This window comes from Rhinolophus ferrumequinum, chromosome 11, assembly GCF_004115265.2.
Source record: "Rhinolophus ferrumequinum isolate MPI-CBG mRhiFer1 chromosome 11, mRhiFer1_v1.p, whole genome shotgun sequence".
Classification (NCBI taxonomy): Eukaryota; Metazoa; Chordata; class Mammalia; order Chiroptera; family Rhinolophidae; genus Rhinolophus; species Rhinolophus ferrumequinum.
In genome coordinates this window covers 33,054,207-33,075,004 of record NC_046294.1, presented here as the reverse complement: position 1 = coordinate 33,075,004, position 20,798 = coordinate 33,054,207, and the positions used below count along the sequence as shown (strand labels likewise).

The following is a 20,798-nucleotide window of genomic DNA, read 5'->3' as shown; positions in this document are numbered from 1 at the left end:
TTTAGAGATAACGTTGGAAGGGTACAACCAGGAAGAAACTGATGTTGCCAACTCAGTAAAAAAAGAGGCTTACAAAAGGCCAAGAGCCATGTCACCGATGTCTTTGGCACCATTACTCGTAACAGGCACCTTTCAGTTCAGTGGCTCAAAAGTAGTTGCTAATCAGGACTTACAAAGAAGAAATAACAATAATGACATCACTGTATATTTTGTGTAGCGGTTAATTGACTTCCAGAGCTAGTACATACTTTCTCAGAGTTTTGTTTGAGAGGCAGACAAAACATGCATTTTTTTTTTTTTTAATTGCAGTTTGGCTAATGAAGAAACGGGGGTACAAAGAGGTCCCGTAAACCTTATAGCAGTCATTTAGCTGGTTAGTAGCAGATGAAGGCTAAAGCCCAAAGCCCAGCTCCCCCATCATCTGGAGTGTTAAAGCCGGAAGAGGAATGAAGTATGCTACAGCGCAGTCCTTTTGTTTTGTATGTAAGGAATCAAAGCCTCGAGACCTGGACTGTCTTGGCATGGACACAGTTTCTCCATGCCGACCGGAGATTACAAATTAGGTTTCATTATTGCAGGCCTAATGATTGCTTGCCTCGCTTTGTAGAGTAGCTTTACATAGATCTCATTCAATCCTTAAAACAACATTATTAGCTAGATAATATCACCCTCATGTAAAAGCCAAGGAAACTGAAGACGAAAAAATGATAAATAACTTGCTCAGAGTCACACAGCTGGAAGTACCAGAGTCGGGATTCAAACTCAAGCATATCTGACTACAAAGCTTTGTCTTGCTTGCATGTTGTTATCTTGACTTTCAGCACAAAACTTCTCCTACTCCTTTAACTGCCTACCTAATTAGTGATTGGTGGAGAGGCTTTTTTCTTGTTTGCTTGTTTTTGTTTTTAGAGATTGTGTCTGCGTGAGTTCTGTCCTGAGCACAGTCTTTCCCCCTAATATGGAAAGGAGTCTATCGAAACAAGAAATGCTGACTGTAGCGATAAAGCACCCCAAATTGTGTACTGGCTTAATAAGATAGCAATGTATTTCTTGCTCATATGTTATAACTAGTCCATGACAGTTTCAGGTCTGCAGAGGGGCTCGCTCCATATAATCATGCAGAGACCCAGGCAGACAAAGATGGTGACTTCCAGGGTTTCCCTATACCCTAGCCCCCAGGGGGCAGGTAGAAATAGCATGGGTACTCATGTGAGTGATAGGTGTGCTCCATGTTGGAATTACATTGTTCTAGCTCTAGAGCTAGAGCTCATTCACAAAGGAGGTGTGCTCAGGACACCCTTCGAAGCCCAAGAAGAAGAGGAGGTGAAAGAGCTGCTTCTCCCACCAAGTCTTTGTTTCATTTATATGTCTTTTTACGTTCTCTCAAATGTTCTGATGCATGCTATATTGAGTACAATCCAGGCATTCGGTAAATATTAGATAACAATCAGGGTTTTGTGTTGACTATACTTGTGGCACTTTATGATACTAATTTCGTCTCCTTAAGTTCATGTGACATTTTTTGGGGAGGAAAGAATCTGCGGTTTAATGGGGTATACGAGGTCTGACAATTACATTTGCAAACTTATTGCAACGATGTTGCTAACCATTTTGATATCAGAGGGATAATTCATTATGAATTTGTACCAACTGGGCAGTTAACCAAGTTTACTATTTGGAAATTCTGAAAAGGCTGTGTGAAAAAGTTAAATGACCTGAACTTTTCACCGACAATTCATGGCTTTTGCAGAATGACAATGCACCAGCTCACATAGCACTGTCAGTGAGGGAGTTTTTGGCCAGTAAACAAATAACTGTGTTGGAACACCCTCCCTACTCACCCGATCTGGCCCCCAATAACTTCTTTCTTTACTCAAAAATAAAGGAAATATTGAAAGGAAGACATTTTGATGACATTCAGGACATTAAGAGTGATATGATGACAGCTCTGATGGCCATTCCAGAAAAAGAGTTCCAAAATTGCTTTGAAGGGTGGACTAGGTGCTGGTGTCTGTGCATAGCTTCCCAAGGGGAATACTTCTAAGGTGGCTGTAGTGATATTCAGCAATGAGGTATGTAGCACTTCTCTAGGATGAGTTTGCAAACTTAATTGTCCGACCTTGTATATTATAGATGAATAATAGATTCTATTCCTGAATGTTTTACAATATTACAATCATGTCAAAATATAAATGGATATTTTTTGAGATCCAGAAATCATCTTGCAGTTTTAACCAGTTTTCTGATCACAAGTTAATGTTAATTTTTTCCCTTTTTTCTGGTTGTGAGCAGTAATGTAGAATCCAAAGTTAACATCCTGTATAACAGGAGAAACAGAATAGATTTTGATTAAGAATGTTTTTTTTTTATCAGTCCTATTTTACTTTTATTCTCTTCAGTCTTCAGATGAGAAAACAAAGATATGAAGAATCTAAACAATATATTGATGTGGTGAGGAGCAATTTGAAGTCATCTTGTCTCCAAAGCCCATGTTCTTAACCACGGTTAGTTTTTTACATGCAAGTTGTCTCTGATAGACTCTAAGTAGCTGGAGTATAGGGACTTTATCTTTTCATCTTTGTGTAATACAATGTTTTATACATGTGTGCTCAGTAAACTCTTGTTGAATGAATGAAAGTTTCCAATGTTTTTCTTAGGACTCAACACCGCACTCTACAAATCCTTAGAAAAGAGGTAATCCAACTGCAACTTGAGCCTACTTCACAGTGAAATTTAACCAATTAATGTGAAATACAAAAGTGTCTCCTTGGAAATAATCTTTAAGAATAACTTTTTTGCTTTTGTAAATTTTCAAATAGCAAACTGAGAGGGAAGATATCAGATGAAGGAAGTGATTCATCCATTCAAGAGATTAGAATTTTGCAAGAATTAAGGGATTTGTTTGCAAATAGATTGTGATAGCAAATTCATTGTACATTCAGAATAGGATTACATGTGTTGCTTAGGGCATATCTTATGAAAAAGCCTCCCTGTAGTCATCTGTTTTTCTTTGTTAGTAAAAATCTCAAGTTATAGGTGGGATCCTTCATGAAGGCAATTATAACTATGTCTTTTTGTTGCCTATTGTGCCGCGTTAAAAATCTTAAAAGATTAGACATAGAAGCAAAGTATTAAACAGAAACTACATGGTGTCTTTTAGAAGTAAGTAACATATAAAGATGAACCCCATTACATTTATTTTTATGAATTGACATTGCATCCTTGGGATTTGCAAACGGCAAGAAATCTTGTGGTACTTTGAATCTCCATTATAGCACATTTTTACTGTTCCTTTCATTCAGTCCATTGTCATTTATTTTTCATTCGATCATTCATTTATTCATTCCCATGAACTTTTATTGGATGCCTTCGTATTCGTTGACATTCACTATTACAAAAAAAGGTAAACCTAAGATGTTATCTCTGTTTTTGAGAAATTTACATTTGAGTGATGGACATAAAAGGGAAATAACTGTGATAGAATAAGATGTGTACTTGAATGTGTGTGTGTATGGACTGAGTCACTTCGGGATGGGGCTATGTGCCTGGAGGAGTTGGAAAAGGTAATGTTGGCTGGGGTTTGAAAGATGGATGTGTATATCTCCTCCCCTTGATTGTGAGCTCCTGGGTTTCAGAAATCATGTGTTCATCATCTTTCATCTACCACAAGATAAAAATCATTCCTGGCACATATTTTCAACTCAACAACTATTTAGAGATTTGAATAAATGTGTTATCTTTGTGTAAATCTTCCATTCTTGATTCATTGACAAGATACTATAATAGAGTAGTGAGAAATACATGTTCAAGCTAGTTCTGAATCTGGTTTTACCCTTTGTTGTCTGCAAGACCTGGGCTGTAATGTGAGTTATTCTGTAGCCAACCCTTGGTGTGGAGGATACAGAAATAGGTTCCACTCTCAGGAATCCTCCAGCATTTCTTGTTTCCTCTGCTACATTTTCAAGTCTGTGCTGGATTAAACTGAAATTTAAACACAATCCTAGGACTTATTTTAGGAAGGAAACATGATTATTGTTCCTGTCCATTTCCTTTGGGATGGCTGACACACTGTGTGATGCAGCCAGGCTCACAGTGATTTATCAGAAATCCTAGAGAGAGAGAGGAAGAGAGAGCAAGTTGGTTTGCGCAGTGAACTCACAGAGACCCCGTTCCCAGAGCGTCTGTCTTGTTTGTTTGCCTGTGGCAAGAGCTGACTGGGAAAAACAAATCTCCGAGGACAAAGACAGCCACGACCCATATATAATTTTTAAAGCCCCCAAAGTGTCATCGAAAAGCTTCCAAGTGTTTTCTGTATTTGGGTCTATAGTGCTGGCTTTTAATATTACTGTGACTATGCAGAAGAAACAGCCTGTTATATGAACATGATGAAAATATAGCACCCCTTAAGTAGTCTGGTTACATGTAAAATGTATTGTTTGGCTCCAGTTATAAACCATGCACACAGAACAGAAATGTGCAGCCTTGTTACCAGGTATCTGTGTGTAATGAGCTCTGGTTATTCCAGTGAGTCCCTGAACCTGCTGTGGGCAGTGCAGCCCCTAGGGAAGGGACAGCTCCAATACTTTTCTCATTTTCAGTGCAAATCATGGATTCCTGTGTGTCTCTGGCAAACTGTAGGTATCTGTCTGGTTGTCTTCACTTCCTATGAGAGGTCCACACAGATAATTAGGTCCTGCCGAATCCCAGAACCTTTTACTGGTCTCTCTTATCATTTCATTTCAGGAATAAAAATATCTGTGAATTGAAAAAAAATATTTGCATACCATTCACCACTCCTTCCCCTCCTAGAGATGACCTATGGAATTGAGAGCTAGAAGAATTCTTTGTAAAGTGTTCAGATAATTATCCTCCAAGCTGGATGGTTTCGAGAGTGTGAGGGGCAGTAGAGGTAAACTAGGCCTGTCCCAGTCCAACTAGGACATACTCTTGTTTTGTTTATTTGAGAAGCTTTTGCTTTTGTATTGCCTGGTTTCCCACAACACTTATGGTGGCTAGGTGGTCGTTACCTAAATATTATTGGTAGTCTAGAAGTGACAGGGTCTGTGGGGATCATAACTACCTTTCTAGGAGCTTAGGAAATAAATATCTGAGGTAGTTTGTTGCTCCATTGCAGAGAGTTCTTTCAGCCCAACACAGAGAAGTTACCTCTAACAAACAGTCTTCCAGTTATGTTTATATATCCTTGGTAATCTGTATTCAAAAAATGCTGATCAGACTCAGTAAGCTAGGGTCAGCCCTTTCTATCTGTGAAACATAGCCTCCAGTCACTTGTCTGTTTCAATTTTTGAAATTTTGAGTGACCTAAGGTGTGTGTCCTACAGAACCAAATACCTGTAAAATTTCAGAAATGACAACATAGTTGTTGAAAATTCATTTTCTGGGGATTTATAATAAATGTTCACAAAACCTGACTGCGATAGCTGAAGGTGACCTAGAAGCACTAGATCCTGAGAGCTGATTGCTTTTAGAAACCTAAGGGATGTTATATGTCAAAGGATTGTATGGACTGAATTGATTCAAGCCATATAGGAAGAAGGTGGCAGCTGGCAGAAAAAGGCAAAGGTGGAGTTGTCCAGAATAAAGAGCTATACCATTTTTCTCTTTACTTGGCTAAAATGCTATCAGACGAGAGTGACAAGTTTCTAACTACACTCACAGCTCTGTTCACAACTCAGGACTTGTGTAGGAAATAGAACCACTGGTAGCTGATTGACCTGAGCTGATGCCTATAGCAGGGAATTGTTGAAAAAGACTCCAAAGTTTGTTTTAATCTTTATGTGTTACATCCCAATATTAGATTTCTATTCATATAAGACTGTCACAGTTCAGATACTTCTAGAGAACAAGGGGAAGATTCGCGGCCAACAATGGCTATTATATATTCCAAGAAATAATTACATGGAGAGAATGAGCTGACCCTGGTATAACAATTGACCACTCATCTTTCTGCAATGGTGTCAACTCCTTGAGCTCAAAGTCAAGACTTTGGGCTAGCGAATTCATGCGTGATTCAGGCTTCAGACATCTGCTGATGCTGATTCTAAAAAGCCAGACCCTAGAGCAAACAAAGCCTAGAAGATTTTCTTTCATCAGGTACATCTGAAGAATAAGGATCTATGATTGACTATCATAAATCAAGTTCACAAGTAAATCAACAATTTTAAAAGAATTGGAAGAGTAGTTCCCAAACTGTGCTCCCCAGAACACTTGTTTCCAATATATTAAGGTATCCCTCCAAAAAAGCATTCCTCAGATAAATATATTTGGGAAATAGTGCATATCACTCTTCTGCTTTCTAAGCTTTGTAGGGCATATAAATGTAAGTCTTTGAGACTGCAATATAAAAAAAAGTCAGTTTAACACTATGTAACCCAGAGTTTCCTAAACTTACTTATTCATGGACATTTTCAAAGAGTACCAAGTAATATCTGAAATGTCTACTTTGGAATCATTGAATCTGAGGGGGAAAAAAAAAAGACGTATATGCTCAATAACAAAATCATGCCACACGTCCTCCATTTAGTTTCTGGTGATTTGGAAGCCAAAGCGTTTGCAGTTGGGAATGTCTTCATGACCATCAGCTCTCATTCATTGTTCAATAAATGAGAAAGCATTCAAAAATGAAGCTTTAAAATCTGGATTCTAGATCAAATGGGATTTGGTTCTTCCTGTTGTAAGGGTGAATCTTAAGAAATCAATAACTTAGTCAGCCTATAGCTTGATTCACCTCCTAGTTTGCTATTCAGCTGGTTTCTCTTTGTTGCTGTCCCTCCCTGCCCGATTTAATGACTCTGCTTTCCGAAGGCTACATGCATACCTTGTTAATTGAGCTAAGCACAGAAAACTAACTTTCAAGAACCTGAGTCAGCCCTCAGCCATACAGACACTGGCCACCAGGCTGCAATCCTTGGCTGTGATTCTGTCAGTTGACATGAATCACCCATAAGACCAGGTTTGAGATAACCATCGCAGAATAAACTGGACCTCAAGAGATGTTGTCCCGAATGAGGCACATGACTAACGCGCCCTTTCCCTTGTTCTTCTTGTGTACCTGTAACGTCTTCTGATCGGTCTAGGAACGGGGAGATTACCTAAGGTCAGGAGTTCCACCATCCTCCCACAATGCCAGTATTCTCAATACACCTGCTTTTCTTTCCGCCAAACTTGCCTCTTGATTGTTGAGTTTTTCAAGCAGCAGGCAGCCAGATCTTTAGCACGGTAACACTGTAACTTCCATTTTAGGTGACTAACCAGTTTTAATTGGTATGTTGACATCAACATGTTTTAGGTATTTACTAGGAAGGTTCGTGTCGAAAGAAATTAATGTCCTGGTGGGCTTGTGTTTTTCTCTGAGGCAGATATTGATGAATGTACAGAGGGAATCATTGAGTGCCACAACCATTCCCGCTGCGTTAACCTGCCAGGGTGGTACCACTGTGAGTGCAGAAGCGGTTTCCATGACGATGGGACCTATTCACTGTCCGGGGAGTCCTGTGTTGGTAAGCAGTTTTCAGCCATGCCCTCCATCCATCTGGACCTTTGCAAGAGGGGCAGCCTGCTTTTGTCCTCTATTCAGCTCCCAGTGTGAAAATCTGACCCCTCACTAGTTAACTCATCAATTTTCAAATTTCCTCTCTCTACAATTGAGGGATTAGGCCACGGATTATGCCATGTGGGGCTTTAGAATTTTTATACAGAAATTGGGGCAGTCAGAGGACAAAGCCTGGACTGGCATTCTAAGGCATTTCTTTCTTGCTAAGGAAACCATGATGACTGGAATTTCTAACAGTTTGAGATGCAGCTGTGGGAGAGGAGGAAATACTGCCGGACTTCATAAATTTCGTTTAAATCATAGCCTTTGTACTGCAGTGGTCGCTGCACCTCTCTGAGCCTTCAGCTGTAAATATGTAAACATGTGGATAATAATACACATATGTTGTTAGGATTAAATGGGATACCATATATTTAAAGAGCGTGAGCTTTGAATTGATGCACAAACATCATATAGCTGCATTCACCTTATTGTTGCTATTATACCACCATCACCTTTGCAAGATCTTCTTTAATCACTGTCTGCTTGTGCTTCTGTTAAATGCTGAATAGAGGAAGTTAACAGATGGAGTTCTTCACCTTCAAGACCTGACAACTTTCATGAAATACAAACAGCTGATCAAAAATGTAATTGTTTCCATGCGAACCTCAGCCAATCCAGTTATATCATGTCATGTGGACTCAGCTGAATTCTTAATGCTGATTTGGACAGACCCAGAGGGCAAACATTCTAACCATGGGTTTCCAAAGTTCAGACTAGTGAACTAGAATTGGTTGTATTTCTTTCTCTCTCTCTCTCTCTCTCTCTCTCTCTCTCTCTTTCTCTCTCTCTCTCTCTCTCTCTTTCTCTCTCTCTCTCTCTCTCTCTCTCTCTCTCTCTCTCTTTCTCTCTCTCCCTCCCTCCCTCCGTCCCTCCTTCCCTCTCTCCCTTCCTTCCTTCCTGTCTTTCTCCCTTCCTTCTTTCCTTCCTTTCTTCCTTCCTTCCTTCCTTCCTTCCTTCCTTCCTTCCTTCCTTCCTTCCTTCTTTCCTTCCTTCCTTCCTTAGTTGCTACAAAGATTCACTTAGTGTTTTTCCAACTTTTCCCCTGAGGTTACCCTAAAGCAAAGATGAATTCAGGAGCAATGGGCACACAGCATGAATTGTCCACCGCAGTTTTGAAATTACTGTGGAGAGGTACCCAGTGTTGTTGTTAAAACATGCCCCCTTACCAGGAAACAACTACTGTGTTTCAACATAATAAATATAATAGAAAAAAATAAAAAAAGAAGCACAGACCCTTGAGCCAGATTTCGTGCAGTCAAGTTCCAGCTCTGCCTCTTCTCCAATGGTTACCTTGGGTCTTATGTAGTCAGTACCTCAGTTATCTCATCTGTAAGATGGAAATGTTCATGTAGTTCATATGAGTGTTGTGAGAATTAATTGAATTGATATCTGTTAGATTTTGAATAAATTTGAGTTATTATTATCTTAAATACTCCTGCATATTCAGCACTCTGCCCCATATTCTATCCAAGCTTCTTTTATTGTTAAAATACTTTGTGCCCTCAGCAAGAAGATTTCATTTATCCTGGGTCTTCCTATTCTTGTTTGCAACTAGGAACTTGTGTGTTGTGCAGCTCAGTGTAAATAGATGCTATGTGAATAAGACTAAATCCAATGGCTTTTGTTGTTGTTGCTCATGTATCACCAGGTCCCAGGAAGCGTTCTTTGATGTCTTCATAGGATTCATCACTCCTGTCCTCTGCTAACTCGAGTTTTTACTCTGGTGCATATCTCTATAGCTTCACTAATTACACGACCATACAATTTATATACTCTATGACTAGACTGTGAGCATCAACTAAGCTTTATTCTTCCATCTCTTCAATGATGCCCTTTGCTAGTGGGTGCTCAGTAAAGGAGGAAATGTAACCACTGCATTTGCCCAAATAAAGACACGCAGTCACAGAAAGGATGGCACCTCACTCCCAGCCATGTAGCTGTTTTGAGTCACAACTTGAGTACCAAGTTGTGCTCAAGCCTAGGTCAAGTGTAACTCTAAAACACAGATCCCAGTTTACGCTTGTTGTTCTGATGTAATTATCAAGGACATTAATTAGAACCCCGTCACTCTCATAAATGTCCCCGAAAGATGACAGACGCCATGGTCCCCTCACCTGCTGATTTCTCTGTCATGCTGAGTGCCGTGCCTGGTGAAGCAGGGCTCCTGCACTCTCTACAGAGGCATTTTGTTCATCCATGAACTGATCTGCAGAGGAGAACTTCAGCAAATGGGACTCCTTGGCAAGGGAACAGAGTTGTGTTTATTAGTGGCATCTTTAATCTGGGTAATTATTAATCTGGATTCCCTTTTCCACATTTTTGAAAATATCTTTATAAAGTGGGTCTTCAAATGGGTCTCATGTTAAGAGAAATATGAGCATCATTTAGTTTGGTGGTTGAGGACACTCTGTTGGTTAAGAATATGTCTTAGTGAAATCAGATCATGTCACTTTTTTGTTACAACCTATTTGCCTTCCCATTGAACGTAAAATAAATACATTTCTAACTTCTTCGCATGGGCTTCAAGGCTTTAGGTAATATTGTCCCTGCCTAACTCTTGGACTCATGCCCTATGTATGTCAGCCTTTTTGATCTTTTGAACATGACGATGAACTCACTCAGTTTCAGGGCTTTTGCTATTCTCTTCTTTCTGGAACACTCGACGCCTATCTTGTCGCATGGCCCTGTTCTTGTTTTATGTAATTCTCAGCTGCAATGCCATTTTTTGAAGGAGATCCTCCCTGACTATTCTGTCTGTACTAGTCATTCCCCAGTCATTTTATTATATCACTTTCTTTTACATCTTTTATAGCATTTTCTATTCTCAAGTTTACTGTGCATACACATGTGTAATTGCCTTCTGCCTCAAGTACACAAATTCCATGAGAGCAGAAACCTGGTCTGGCTTTCACCACTCTGTCTCCATCCACTAGAACAATGTAGGAACATAGTAGGCATTTGATGCACATGTGTCAAATGATTGAAGGAATAGACAATCAAAACCATATCCGGTAGGGTTTATTTTCTATTTAGTTGGCATACCTCGCTCTGTAGAGGGTGGTACATACATGTTAACTATCACAAAATCGTGGAGTCTTTTATACCAGAAAAAATATTTATTGAGAATAACTAGCACATCAGCACTATGTTAAGCCTTCTGGGAACATGGGTATGAACGAGATAAGATCTCTGTTCTTGAGGGATTTATGGCCAAAAATATTCTGCATCATAAGAACTTATCTTAATGGCACTGAAAAATATAACATCAGAATAAGCTGTAAATAACATCAGTTACTAATGCTTACAGTTTTAAAAAAGCAGCATCTAAAACAATCTTTAAAAAAATTTTTTTAAGTGTTTTAGCAACATATATTCAGCTATGCTTTTTTCCCCAGATAATAGTGGCAATAGCGTATGTTAGAATTTAAACTGTAGCAGTTGTCGGCTTTTAGGAGAACAGTTGCATGTCACTCCATGCCATTTTTTGTCAGATGAGGATAATAACTCCTGCTCTATTTGCTTCATCATTTACTTTAAGCGTCGAATGTTATTGGTGTCATAAAGAACAGTACCCACACAAGATTTACTATTTCGTGACCAAAATTGCTTAACATGTGCCTGTTTCTCCTAAAGTAGATCATATGATTGAAGAAACGACTAATCTTAGGTATTGTAGAATCAGACAGAATCACCATTCTTGAGAAGTTAGCAGAGTCGTGCCGGCCCCCATCGTTATAATTTCATGAAAGAGAGGCACACAAAAATTCTCTACGTGATGCTTGCAGAAGAAGAAGATGACGGTGATCCATTGTTCCTTCTTCATTGTAGGGTACAATGCACTCTGTGTTTGAACACCCTGGTGGAAGTCCGTGGTCCTCAGTTTTAACATAGAAGTTGTTAGCAACTGCTTATTTATCTTAGCATAGTTATCCGGGTCATTTAGAAATGAGAACTAATCCATAATTAACAATGGCATGTATAAAGAGCAAGGCTTTACATATTTTAAAAATAAGAGTCAAGCTCCCTCGGATGTCAGTCTGTCTCCGTGATCCTGCTTCTGCTGATAAATCTTTTTTTTTTTTTTTCTCCTCTGCTCCTTCTCATACTCTGCATGGATCATCAAGCTTCCTCAAACACATCTTTCACTCTTGCCAAATTCTATACTCTCTTCAATGTATTCCCTTGTTTGGATGCTTTTCCCTGACCATCCCTCTCTCCCCGTTTCCACTTGTCAAAATCCTGGTGAAGTCTTACTCCCTAAAATAGTGATTCTAAAACCTGTTTACGGTAGATTCACCTGAAAAGGTTTTTGACAATATCAAGGATGTGACACACTCACCAGAGATTCTGATTCAGTTGATCTGTTATAGGACTTAGACTGAGGTCATTTATTTTAAGTCGCCAAGTGATTAGAAAAAGTGTTCAGTTATTGTAGAGAACCATGATCATAGATTTTCTCTAATAATAATAAAAAAATGCCTCATCTAATATGTCCCCACAGTTATGTGGTTGTACCTCTTTTGTGGAACTTACCAGGTCTGGCTATCTTCTTCATCAGTTCTTTATAGCCTAGAATACAGTTGAGGTCTTTTGATATCCCTTGTAAATTTATATTGTATTAAATTGTATTAGTCATACTGTTTTTTTTCAAACACAATTTTCAAACCCTAATAAACCCCATTTTATTGACCAAGGCATACCCGAGGATGACACACCATTCTTATGGGACCTTGCACCTCTTGGCCTCCCATGTTTGCCTCTTCCATGGGACTTGGTTGTAGGAAGCAGGTTCGCAGATGCCGGAGCCTGTTTTCTGGTCACTGTAAATGGCCCAATAGAGATTTTCTTGTCAGAGCAGCTGCTGCAACTGTCATCAACATGCAAAGCAACACAGAACAACCAGGAAAGATTTTTCTGGACTCTCTCAGGGTGGAAATTTCAGGGGTTTTTTTTGTTTGTTTGTTTTTAAGATTTTATTGGGGGAGGGGAACAGGACTTTATTGGGGAACAGTGTGTACTTGCAGGATTTTTTCCAAGTCAAGTTGTTGTCCTTTCAATGTTGTGGAGGGTGCCATTCAGCTACAAGTTGTTGTCCTTTCAGTCTTAGTTGTGGCGGGCGCAGCTCAGCTCCAGGTCCAATTGCCATTGTTAGTTGCAGGGGGCACAGCCCACCATACCTTGTGGGATGACAGGCAAACTTGTGGTTGAGAGGACGCGCTCCAGCCAACTGAGCCATCTGGGAGCTCATTGGCAGCTCAGCTCAAGGTGCCATGTTCAATCTTAGTTGCAGGGGGCGCAGCTCATCATCCCTTGCAGGAGTCGAGGAGTCGAACAGGCAACCTTGTGGTTGAGAGCCCACTGGCCCATGTGGGAATCGAGCTGGCAGCCTTCGGCATTAGGAGCACGGAGCTCCAACCACCTGAGCCACCGGGCCGGCCTGGAAATTTCAGTTTTAACTGGTTGATGTGTCAGGCTTGATTGAAATGGCCTAAGAATGATTTGGGCTCTGCTACCCAGTGCCTGGTTCTCATAGGAATGGAGATAAAAGAGGCTGGAAGCTAGAGATGCTCCCTGTGATGAAACTCACTGAGGGAGTAGGGAGTAATGAAGCCTCAGTGAGTAATAGTGTGATATACTGGGGAGGCACGTTTTAAGTCCGTATAGGCCTAGATTCAAACCCCAGCTTGGCTACTTTTTAGCTGAACAGCACTTGGCAAGATATTTAACCTCTCTAAGCCTTAGTTTCCTTAGTATACAATGATTAAAAAAAAATACTTGCTGGTGAAATTCTTTTCTTGCATAAGTGTTCTTTATGCAAATATCCTGGCAAGTAGTAGATAATAATAGTCAACATTTAACCTCCCGTCACTTCAAATCCCTCACCTGTCAAATGAAGACAGCAATAGTAATACTAATAAGAGCTACGAGTGAGAGCTTATTTTGTGCCAGGCGCTGCTCTAAGCAATTTACAAAAGTGCCAGCCTCATAAGTTGCTATGGAGTAATTGTGAGGATTAAATAAGCTAACATAGGGAACACAATTCAGCACTTACATGCTAAGTGCTCAATAATGTTAGCCATTATCACGAACTGAACACCTACGGGATGTGCCAGACATTGTGCCAGGGAATTTTATCTAATTGAGTTCTCACAACTACCATAGTAGGGAAGCCCTCATGCTACACGCATGCATCTTATTACACCATTTTAAAGATGAGGAAAGGTCCCAAGAATTAAAATAACTTGTCCCAAATTCCCTAGCCAATACAGGGCACACAAAGGTCATATTCCAGTATGTTTGATCCCAAAGCTTCTGCTTTCAATATGGTAACACTGTAATGCTTTCTGGAAGGGAGAAAGACCAGCGATGAGCCCACAGGTAGCGGAGGTGTTAAGCGGAGCAGCTGGAGATCAGTGAGACAAAGCAAAGTGAGAATGAGAGAACATGAGTGAGACTCAGATGGAGAGTCGCACTGTTCTGTCTGAACCAAGAGCATTGGGAAATTATTTTATCCACTGGACGCAAGGGCAGTGTTTTGGGCCCTTCCTTCTAGACCAGGGGCAGAATGTTAAGGTGGCGGGTTCTGGACACTTAATCTGATATCACCATAGCCTTGACAATAATATCACCTAGCTTTCCACTGATTGTCATTACCTTCTCTGCATTTTTGGTGCTTGAATCCAGAGTAGACAAAGGACAGCGGTCATTAACACACAGTTGTAGATGTTAAATCAGGTGAGAAATGGGTCCCATCAGAACTTCTGGAAGCTTCCTGCTCCTTTCAGGTCTGCCATGCATACACAAGCCTGAGGATGTTCAGCATTTAGGATAAACTGGATATACTCTGGGTACTCCTCAGGGAAGGCAAATATACCTCCTCAGTTTCGGTGACCAACACTTCACAAAATGATGGCAGAATAGAGTTCATCGCGTTAACTCAGGTATAAACCCAAGGTTCTTTTTTTTTTTTTTTTTTGTGCACTCATATTTCATTTTAATGTCTAATAAACAATTAACAGGTACAATAATAACTATCTTCTGTGATCCACATAATTTCCATCATCCTCTTTCATTCAGCCAACTTCCCACGATGATGCTTCTAAGGTTGCTGTCCCTTTCCAATCAGCCTGCTCCTTTCATTTCAGTCAATTTCTGCTTGATGAAGGAATATGTCATTGGAAGAGTGAGTTTTTGTGATCCTGTTTGCCTGATGCCAGCAGTCAATGAGGAAACTGAGGCAGGGGGCGGGTAAGATGTCAACAGGGGTTGAAGAAAAGTGTACGGGCTGTGCCAAGATGTCTGGCTAGATGAAGAACCTCCCTCTCCCCTGCCGGGGCGGCTGAGAAGGCGACGCGCGCGAGAGCCGCGGGTGGACTGCGTGTAGATCAGCAGTCCCGGGCGGCGGCAGCGGCGGCGGCGGCGGCGGCAGTGCCTCCACCTCCTCCACTCAGGCGTCTGCCCAAGGTTCTTTTTTCACCCTCAACTTATGTGGGTTGATACCTGCAGGACTATGGGCTCGTCGCCACTTAAACTTCGGAACGAAAACCAGACCTTTCTGTGAAGTATCCTACCAGAGCATCAAACTAACTACAGGGTCTGCTCTGGCCCTGCTTGGTATATTTTCAGTGATAATGGTCTATTGTTCAAACACTTTCCTAATGGCAGTTGTCAGGTGTGGAGCAGACGAAACAACTTGGGACTCTGAAGCAGTGCTTAGTGTATAGGGAGCCAGGGGCCCTCAATTCTTGTCCAGGTGAGGATAACATGGGTAATAATAAAGAGGAGGAAAGTTAGAAAGCTGTTTAAAAAAAAACAACAAAAAAAAAAGCTTCATAAGTACTACAATGTTGTTATATGTATTTTATTCATTAAAAATTAGCCTGCTGTGGTCTTAGCTCTAAGCTAGATGGTATGGATGATGCAGAGAATTCATCTCTCAGGGACTTTAAAAAACACCAAATTGGAGACAAAAATCAACATACACACAACAACCAGTAGCATTCTGATACTGGTTATAATTAACGGTAAAATTATTTGGTCAACACTGAAATATGCAAGTAATTAGGGAAGAAAGTGACGAGGGGGAATCAAAGAATAGTCATGCCGGACTGCATGGGGACGATTAGACCTGAAAGATGGGAGGGGTAAGGATGTTATAGGTATAAAACTAAGTATTGATAGCAAAGATTAATTGATTACTTCATATTCTATGTGCTCTTCTAAGAGCTTTACATTTCCTAATTAATTTTATCTTCACAACAAATCCCCAGGTAGGAGTTGTCATAACATCTGCCTAATGGACAAAGAAACTGAGATGTGCAGTAGGTGTTCAGATCTTGTGTATGGTCATACAGCTCTTAACTGGTAGGTCCTTCTTCCAGAAACGTAATAATCAACATGCTTTCTAAGACTGTATACATGTTTAATACTTTTGAAATAGTACACAATAAGAATGTTGCTTTCTTATTGCCTGCTGAGATCTTGCTGTATAAGTGACAGGTGACAGCCATATTTGTATATATTTAATGTCAATTATATGTCATTTAACCTTCAAAAACCCCTGTGAGCCAGGTAGCAAATGAGGAGAAACCCATCAACTAGCACGGCCATGTGTGAAAGAGCCCATGTTCTTTCTACTCTCCCAGGTGCCTCAGTCAATTGTTTATTAATTAGAGGTAACTTATAAAGGATTAAATTAAGGTGTGAATAGTGATGATTATTCAGATAATTGTCTCATTTTCCACTTCATTGTGTTTGTAGATACACTGTGGTATAAAGTACATGAATTCTCAATTTGTTTTGCCTGTGTGTACAGAAGGAATAAGTTCCGCTCCATGCCAGTATATTCCGGGGGCCATCCCATAACTGAACAAAAGAGAGCCATCTAGAATGATGCCATCTGAGAGGTCACCCTGAGTACATCAACGTGTTCTCCTGCTGAGAGGTGGATTTCCTCCACGCGATGGGAAATTCTAATATTGCTACGTGATGGTGCACAATCACAGACATGGGGATCAAAACCTCATGAGTCCAAGAGATAGGCGTACCTGAAGAGCTATAGCAGCAGTGGCAGGTGAAGAAGCTGGCTCAGCAGCTGAAACCTAAGCAGTTTGGCCACCTCCCGTCCCCAGCTGCATTGAACAAAGAAGCACAGCTCTGCTTTGTAGGCCCCATATTTTTGACTGAAGTCTGGTTTCTTCCTGGCATAGGCAGAGCGACAGCAAAATGATTTTGCATAATTGGATCCTTCTCTTTCCCTTTATTGTCATCAATGGTTAAAACCCAACCGGAGCAAAACTCCAACATGGCATTTAGCTAAGTCTGGGTCTTAGGACCCAGTGTCGGGACACTAATGCTGGGATATGTTTTAACAGCGTGTTCTATTAGGAAATATATTGGGGAAATTCTAAATGAATAGAATTAAGCTGATTTATTAACTGCTGGAATTTTGAGAGCCTTTACCATGCATTGTTAGTGTCCCAAGTATATTTAGCTTGAAAACCCTTTTTTCTCCCAAGCATCCTGTGGATTTGGCACTCTGCGGTACATACTGACTGAAAACTCAAAATGACTATAGCCCACTCTAGGAATTTCTAGGAAACCTCCCTTACTCAGTATAATCGAATAATGAGCTGCTCAAAAGAAGGTTTTTTCTTTTCTTTTTCTTTTTTATTTTTCCAGTTCTGCAATAAAATTGATTGAGTGCACTACTTGGCACCGGCAATGTTATACTATTATTTAATTTTGGTATAAGGAAATTTTGTCTATTACTTTCTTTTTTGCTGTAATCATTAAAAATGTAAATCACCCAATTCTACCATACTATATTGAGTTATTTGTCTAAAGTCTTGTTGGGCATGAATAGCTGGTTTGTCCCTAAGCTACATGGTGCCAAGTTCTTAGGTTTTTGACAAACGTGTTTTCTCTTTTGAATAGATATTTTGTCTTCTTTTCATATTTCCATCCTAACCTCTAATCTTTTAATAATATCTAGAAGATTGCTGTGCTTTCCACTGTAGGAGAGGAAGATTTGGTAATGTGATGTCTCAGGCCACAGCAACTCAGGAGCAGTGGTTAGAAGCCAGTTGCTTCTTTAAAGTGTAGGGATAGAAAGAGGAGTGACGCAGGTCTCCAGAGTCACTTGGTGACAATTTTACATTGTGTGAATAGGCCCAGTGGGATTTCTAGGAAAACGAAGCAAGTGGAGATGGGAGCTGTGAGGAAGGCTTTATTGGAGGGGTAGAATGTGCGCTGGCTGGTGCAGGAGGAATAACGGTTGGCTGATACACAGGAAAAGACCGATATTTTTCCCTAAATGGTGTTTTGCAGGGTGGATATGGTTTTCTTTCAGGCCTCCTTTTCACTGTGAACTTGGCATTTTTGGAAAGATGAAGCAACAATAGAAGTAATTTGATTTTTTTCCTACATGGGATCTTGAAGCTTATACCATGCAAAATCTCCTTTATCGGTTTTAAATGACTTTTTATTAACTCTCTTCCTGAATAGTTAGCCATTCCAACTGAGCAACAACAGAATGAATAGGATATTCCTAAAAAACAGTTGGCTAAACATTACTGCCTATGAACTCAGTGATCCATGTAGTTTAGGGCAATAATTCTAGAAATGTACTCCTCAGACCAGCAGAATCAGCATCCCCTGAGAAGTTGTTAGAAATGAAAAATTCTCTCCCCTTCCCCGTCCCAGCCTACTGAATCAGCAAATCTTGGGATCAGGCTTTGTGATCTGTTTCTTACGAGCCCCCTTTTCAGTTGATTTTGCTGTCCCCTCAAGTTTGCAAACCACTTCCTTTGGGGTTTCTTCTTCGAAAGCCTTCCGAGGGGGTCCATGAATGCCCTGGAACTGTAATGCAGTTTGTGTATATGGGTGTACTACGAGCAGCTTTGGGAGAAAGCAGAACTGTAGTTTCACTGGGATCTCCGAACAACACTGACCCCCACAATGGAGACACCACTGTTAAAATATCAGGGTCCAGACTCCCGTGCGTTCCCGTCAGCACTCTGGTCGCGTGTCTCAGCATTTCCCACCTCAGTCTACATGCGGACTCGGGGAGGTTCATCTGCCTCCCTGTGTCAGTTTTCTGAGCACTCCTTGGGTAGTGGAAGACCATGTCATTAGTTGTCAGCTTCCTGCCTCCTGAAGCACAGTGTGAACAAATGTGTCATTACAGAAAACGTCTGGCTCGTTTCTGTAAATTCTGTTAGAGCCAAAGATCATGTCTAATGCAGTGACTCAGAGATTGGCATTTCCAACTCTTTTGCGTGAATATTGAATTGTTAGTTTTAGTCTGAGGTTGCTTATGCTGCTGTGAAATATTTACCTGTGGGTTTATGAGCAGGGACATTTAAACTGTCATACTCGGACCAGATAAGCACTGTGAGCATAAAAATTACCATTCGCTTGTTCAATGAGCATTTATTGAAAGGGTCTGGTCTATATTAGTCCATGTGGGAATGTTAAAGAGGAATGTCCTTCTGTATCTGGAAAGGGGAGAAGGGAGGGTGGGCAGGGGTTAGGGGAGGCTGAGCTGTGGAGCAGCTAGAGATTTAAATAAATAAAAACAAGAGACTAAAGGAAAAACTGACTAACTCCTCTTGGCGGTAGGGCATGTGGGGGTGGCAATATATATGGGAATCTTTCTCAGAACAAATTAGGTCATGAATTTGAAAGGATATTGAAAAAATCGGAAGAGCATAAGATTAAGTTGTTAATCTTATGCTCTTATACTGTGCTGCATATAAGAGCATAGTAAGTTGTTGTTATTATACATAATAAAAAGGTAGAAATCTCTGTTTCATAAAAATGTGTTAATCATGACTCAGTAAAAGTACCTAGGGATGGCCAGGACGCAAGCATCTGTAGGTCCTGGCCATCCATAGTGGGAAAGATACATGGAAGGAATTATGTGGGTGTTTGCCTTATCCTGTTAAAATTTAACCTTCCCAGGACAGGAATTGAGCGTGTTTATTTGCTATAGTATCCCCCAATGCCTAGAACAATATCTGGCATATCATACATGCTCAGTAAATATTTGTCAAATAAATGAATTAATAAAGGGACTCCTTGCAATCATTTCTACCACTCACGAGGGCATCAGCCCTTTATTGCAGCTTACTCTAAGTAGCTCAGCTGGACCATGGCTGAACTGCAAAAATTCCTTTTGTTTATACTCTATGTTTATACTCTAGCAGCCTGTGTGGTGTCCATATAAACAAAGCCACACACTAACATTGTAAGGACAAATTTTTAGTTTTAAGTTATTTTTCAGTTCTTAATTAACATACAATATTATATTAGCTTTCATGGGTACAACATAGTGGTTAGACATTGATGTAACTTACAAAGTGACCAGCTTGATGAGTGTATACCCATCTGACAGCTATACATAATTATTAAAATATTACTGACAATATTGCCTATGCTGTGCTTTCCATCCCGTAACTGTTTTCTGCTTTTATAACTGGCAATTGGTACATCTTAATCACTTTTACTTTTTCACATATCCCCTCCCAAAACCCCTCCCTCCCTGGCAACCATCAATTTCTTTTCTGTATCTATGAGTTGTTTCAGTTTTGTTTGGTTGTTTATTTTGGTTTTAGTTTCCACATGTAACTGAAATCATATGGTATTTGACTTTCTCTATCTGACTTATCTTACTGAGTATAACACCCTCTAGGTTCAAACATGTTGTCACAAATGGCAAGGTTTGATATTCTTTTTTATGGCTGAGTAATATTCCATTGTATGTATGTACTACATCTTCTTAATCCGATCATCAATTGTCGGGCACTTCAGTTGCTTCCACATCTTGGTTATTATAAATAATCTGTAATGAACATAGGGGTGCATATTTCTGTTCGAATTAGTGTTTGGATTTGTTCCAATAAATACCCAAAGTGAATTGCCGGGTCATATGGTAGTCCTAGTTTTAATTTTTTTGAGGATCCTCCATACTGTTTTCCATATTGACTGCACCAATCTGCAGTCCTACCAACAGTGCTCTAGGGTTCCCTTTTCTCCACCTTCTCACCACACTTGTTTGTTGACTTACTGCTGATAGCCATTCATGACAGGTGTGACATGATAGCTCATTGTAGTTTTAATTACATTTCCCTGATGATTAATGATGTGAGCGGCTTTCAGGTCTATTGGCCATCTGTATGTT

General features: G+C 40.2%; 1 protein-coding gene across 2 annotated transcripts in view; it reads left to right on the top strand.

Annotated features, from left to right (window-relative positions):
- NELL1 (neural EGFL like 1) overlaps positions 1-20,798 on the top strand; it is a 755,117-nt gene that overhangs the window by 702,702 nt on the left and 31,617 nt on the right. The window contains exon 16 of one of the 2 annotated variants that reach the window (XM_033118969.1): positions 7,380-7,520. The exons of the other annotated variant lie outside the window; for it this stretch is intronic. Coding sequence (XP_032974860.1) covers positions 7,380-7,520 — 141 coding nt within the window. The remainder of the gene's footprint in view (positions 1-7,379; positions 7,521-20,798) is intronic. 2 annotated transcript variants of the gene reach the window in all.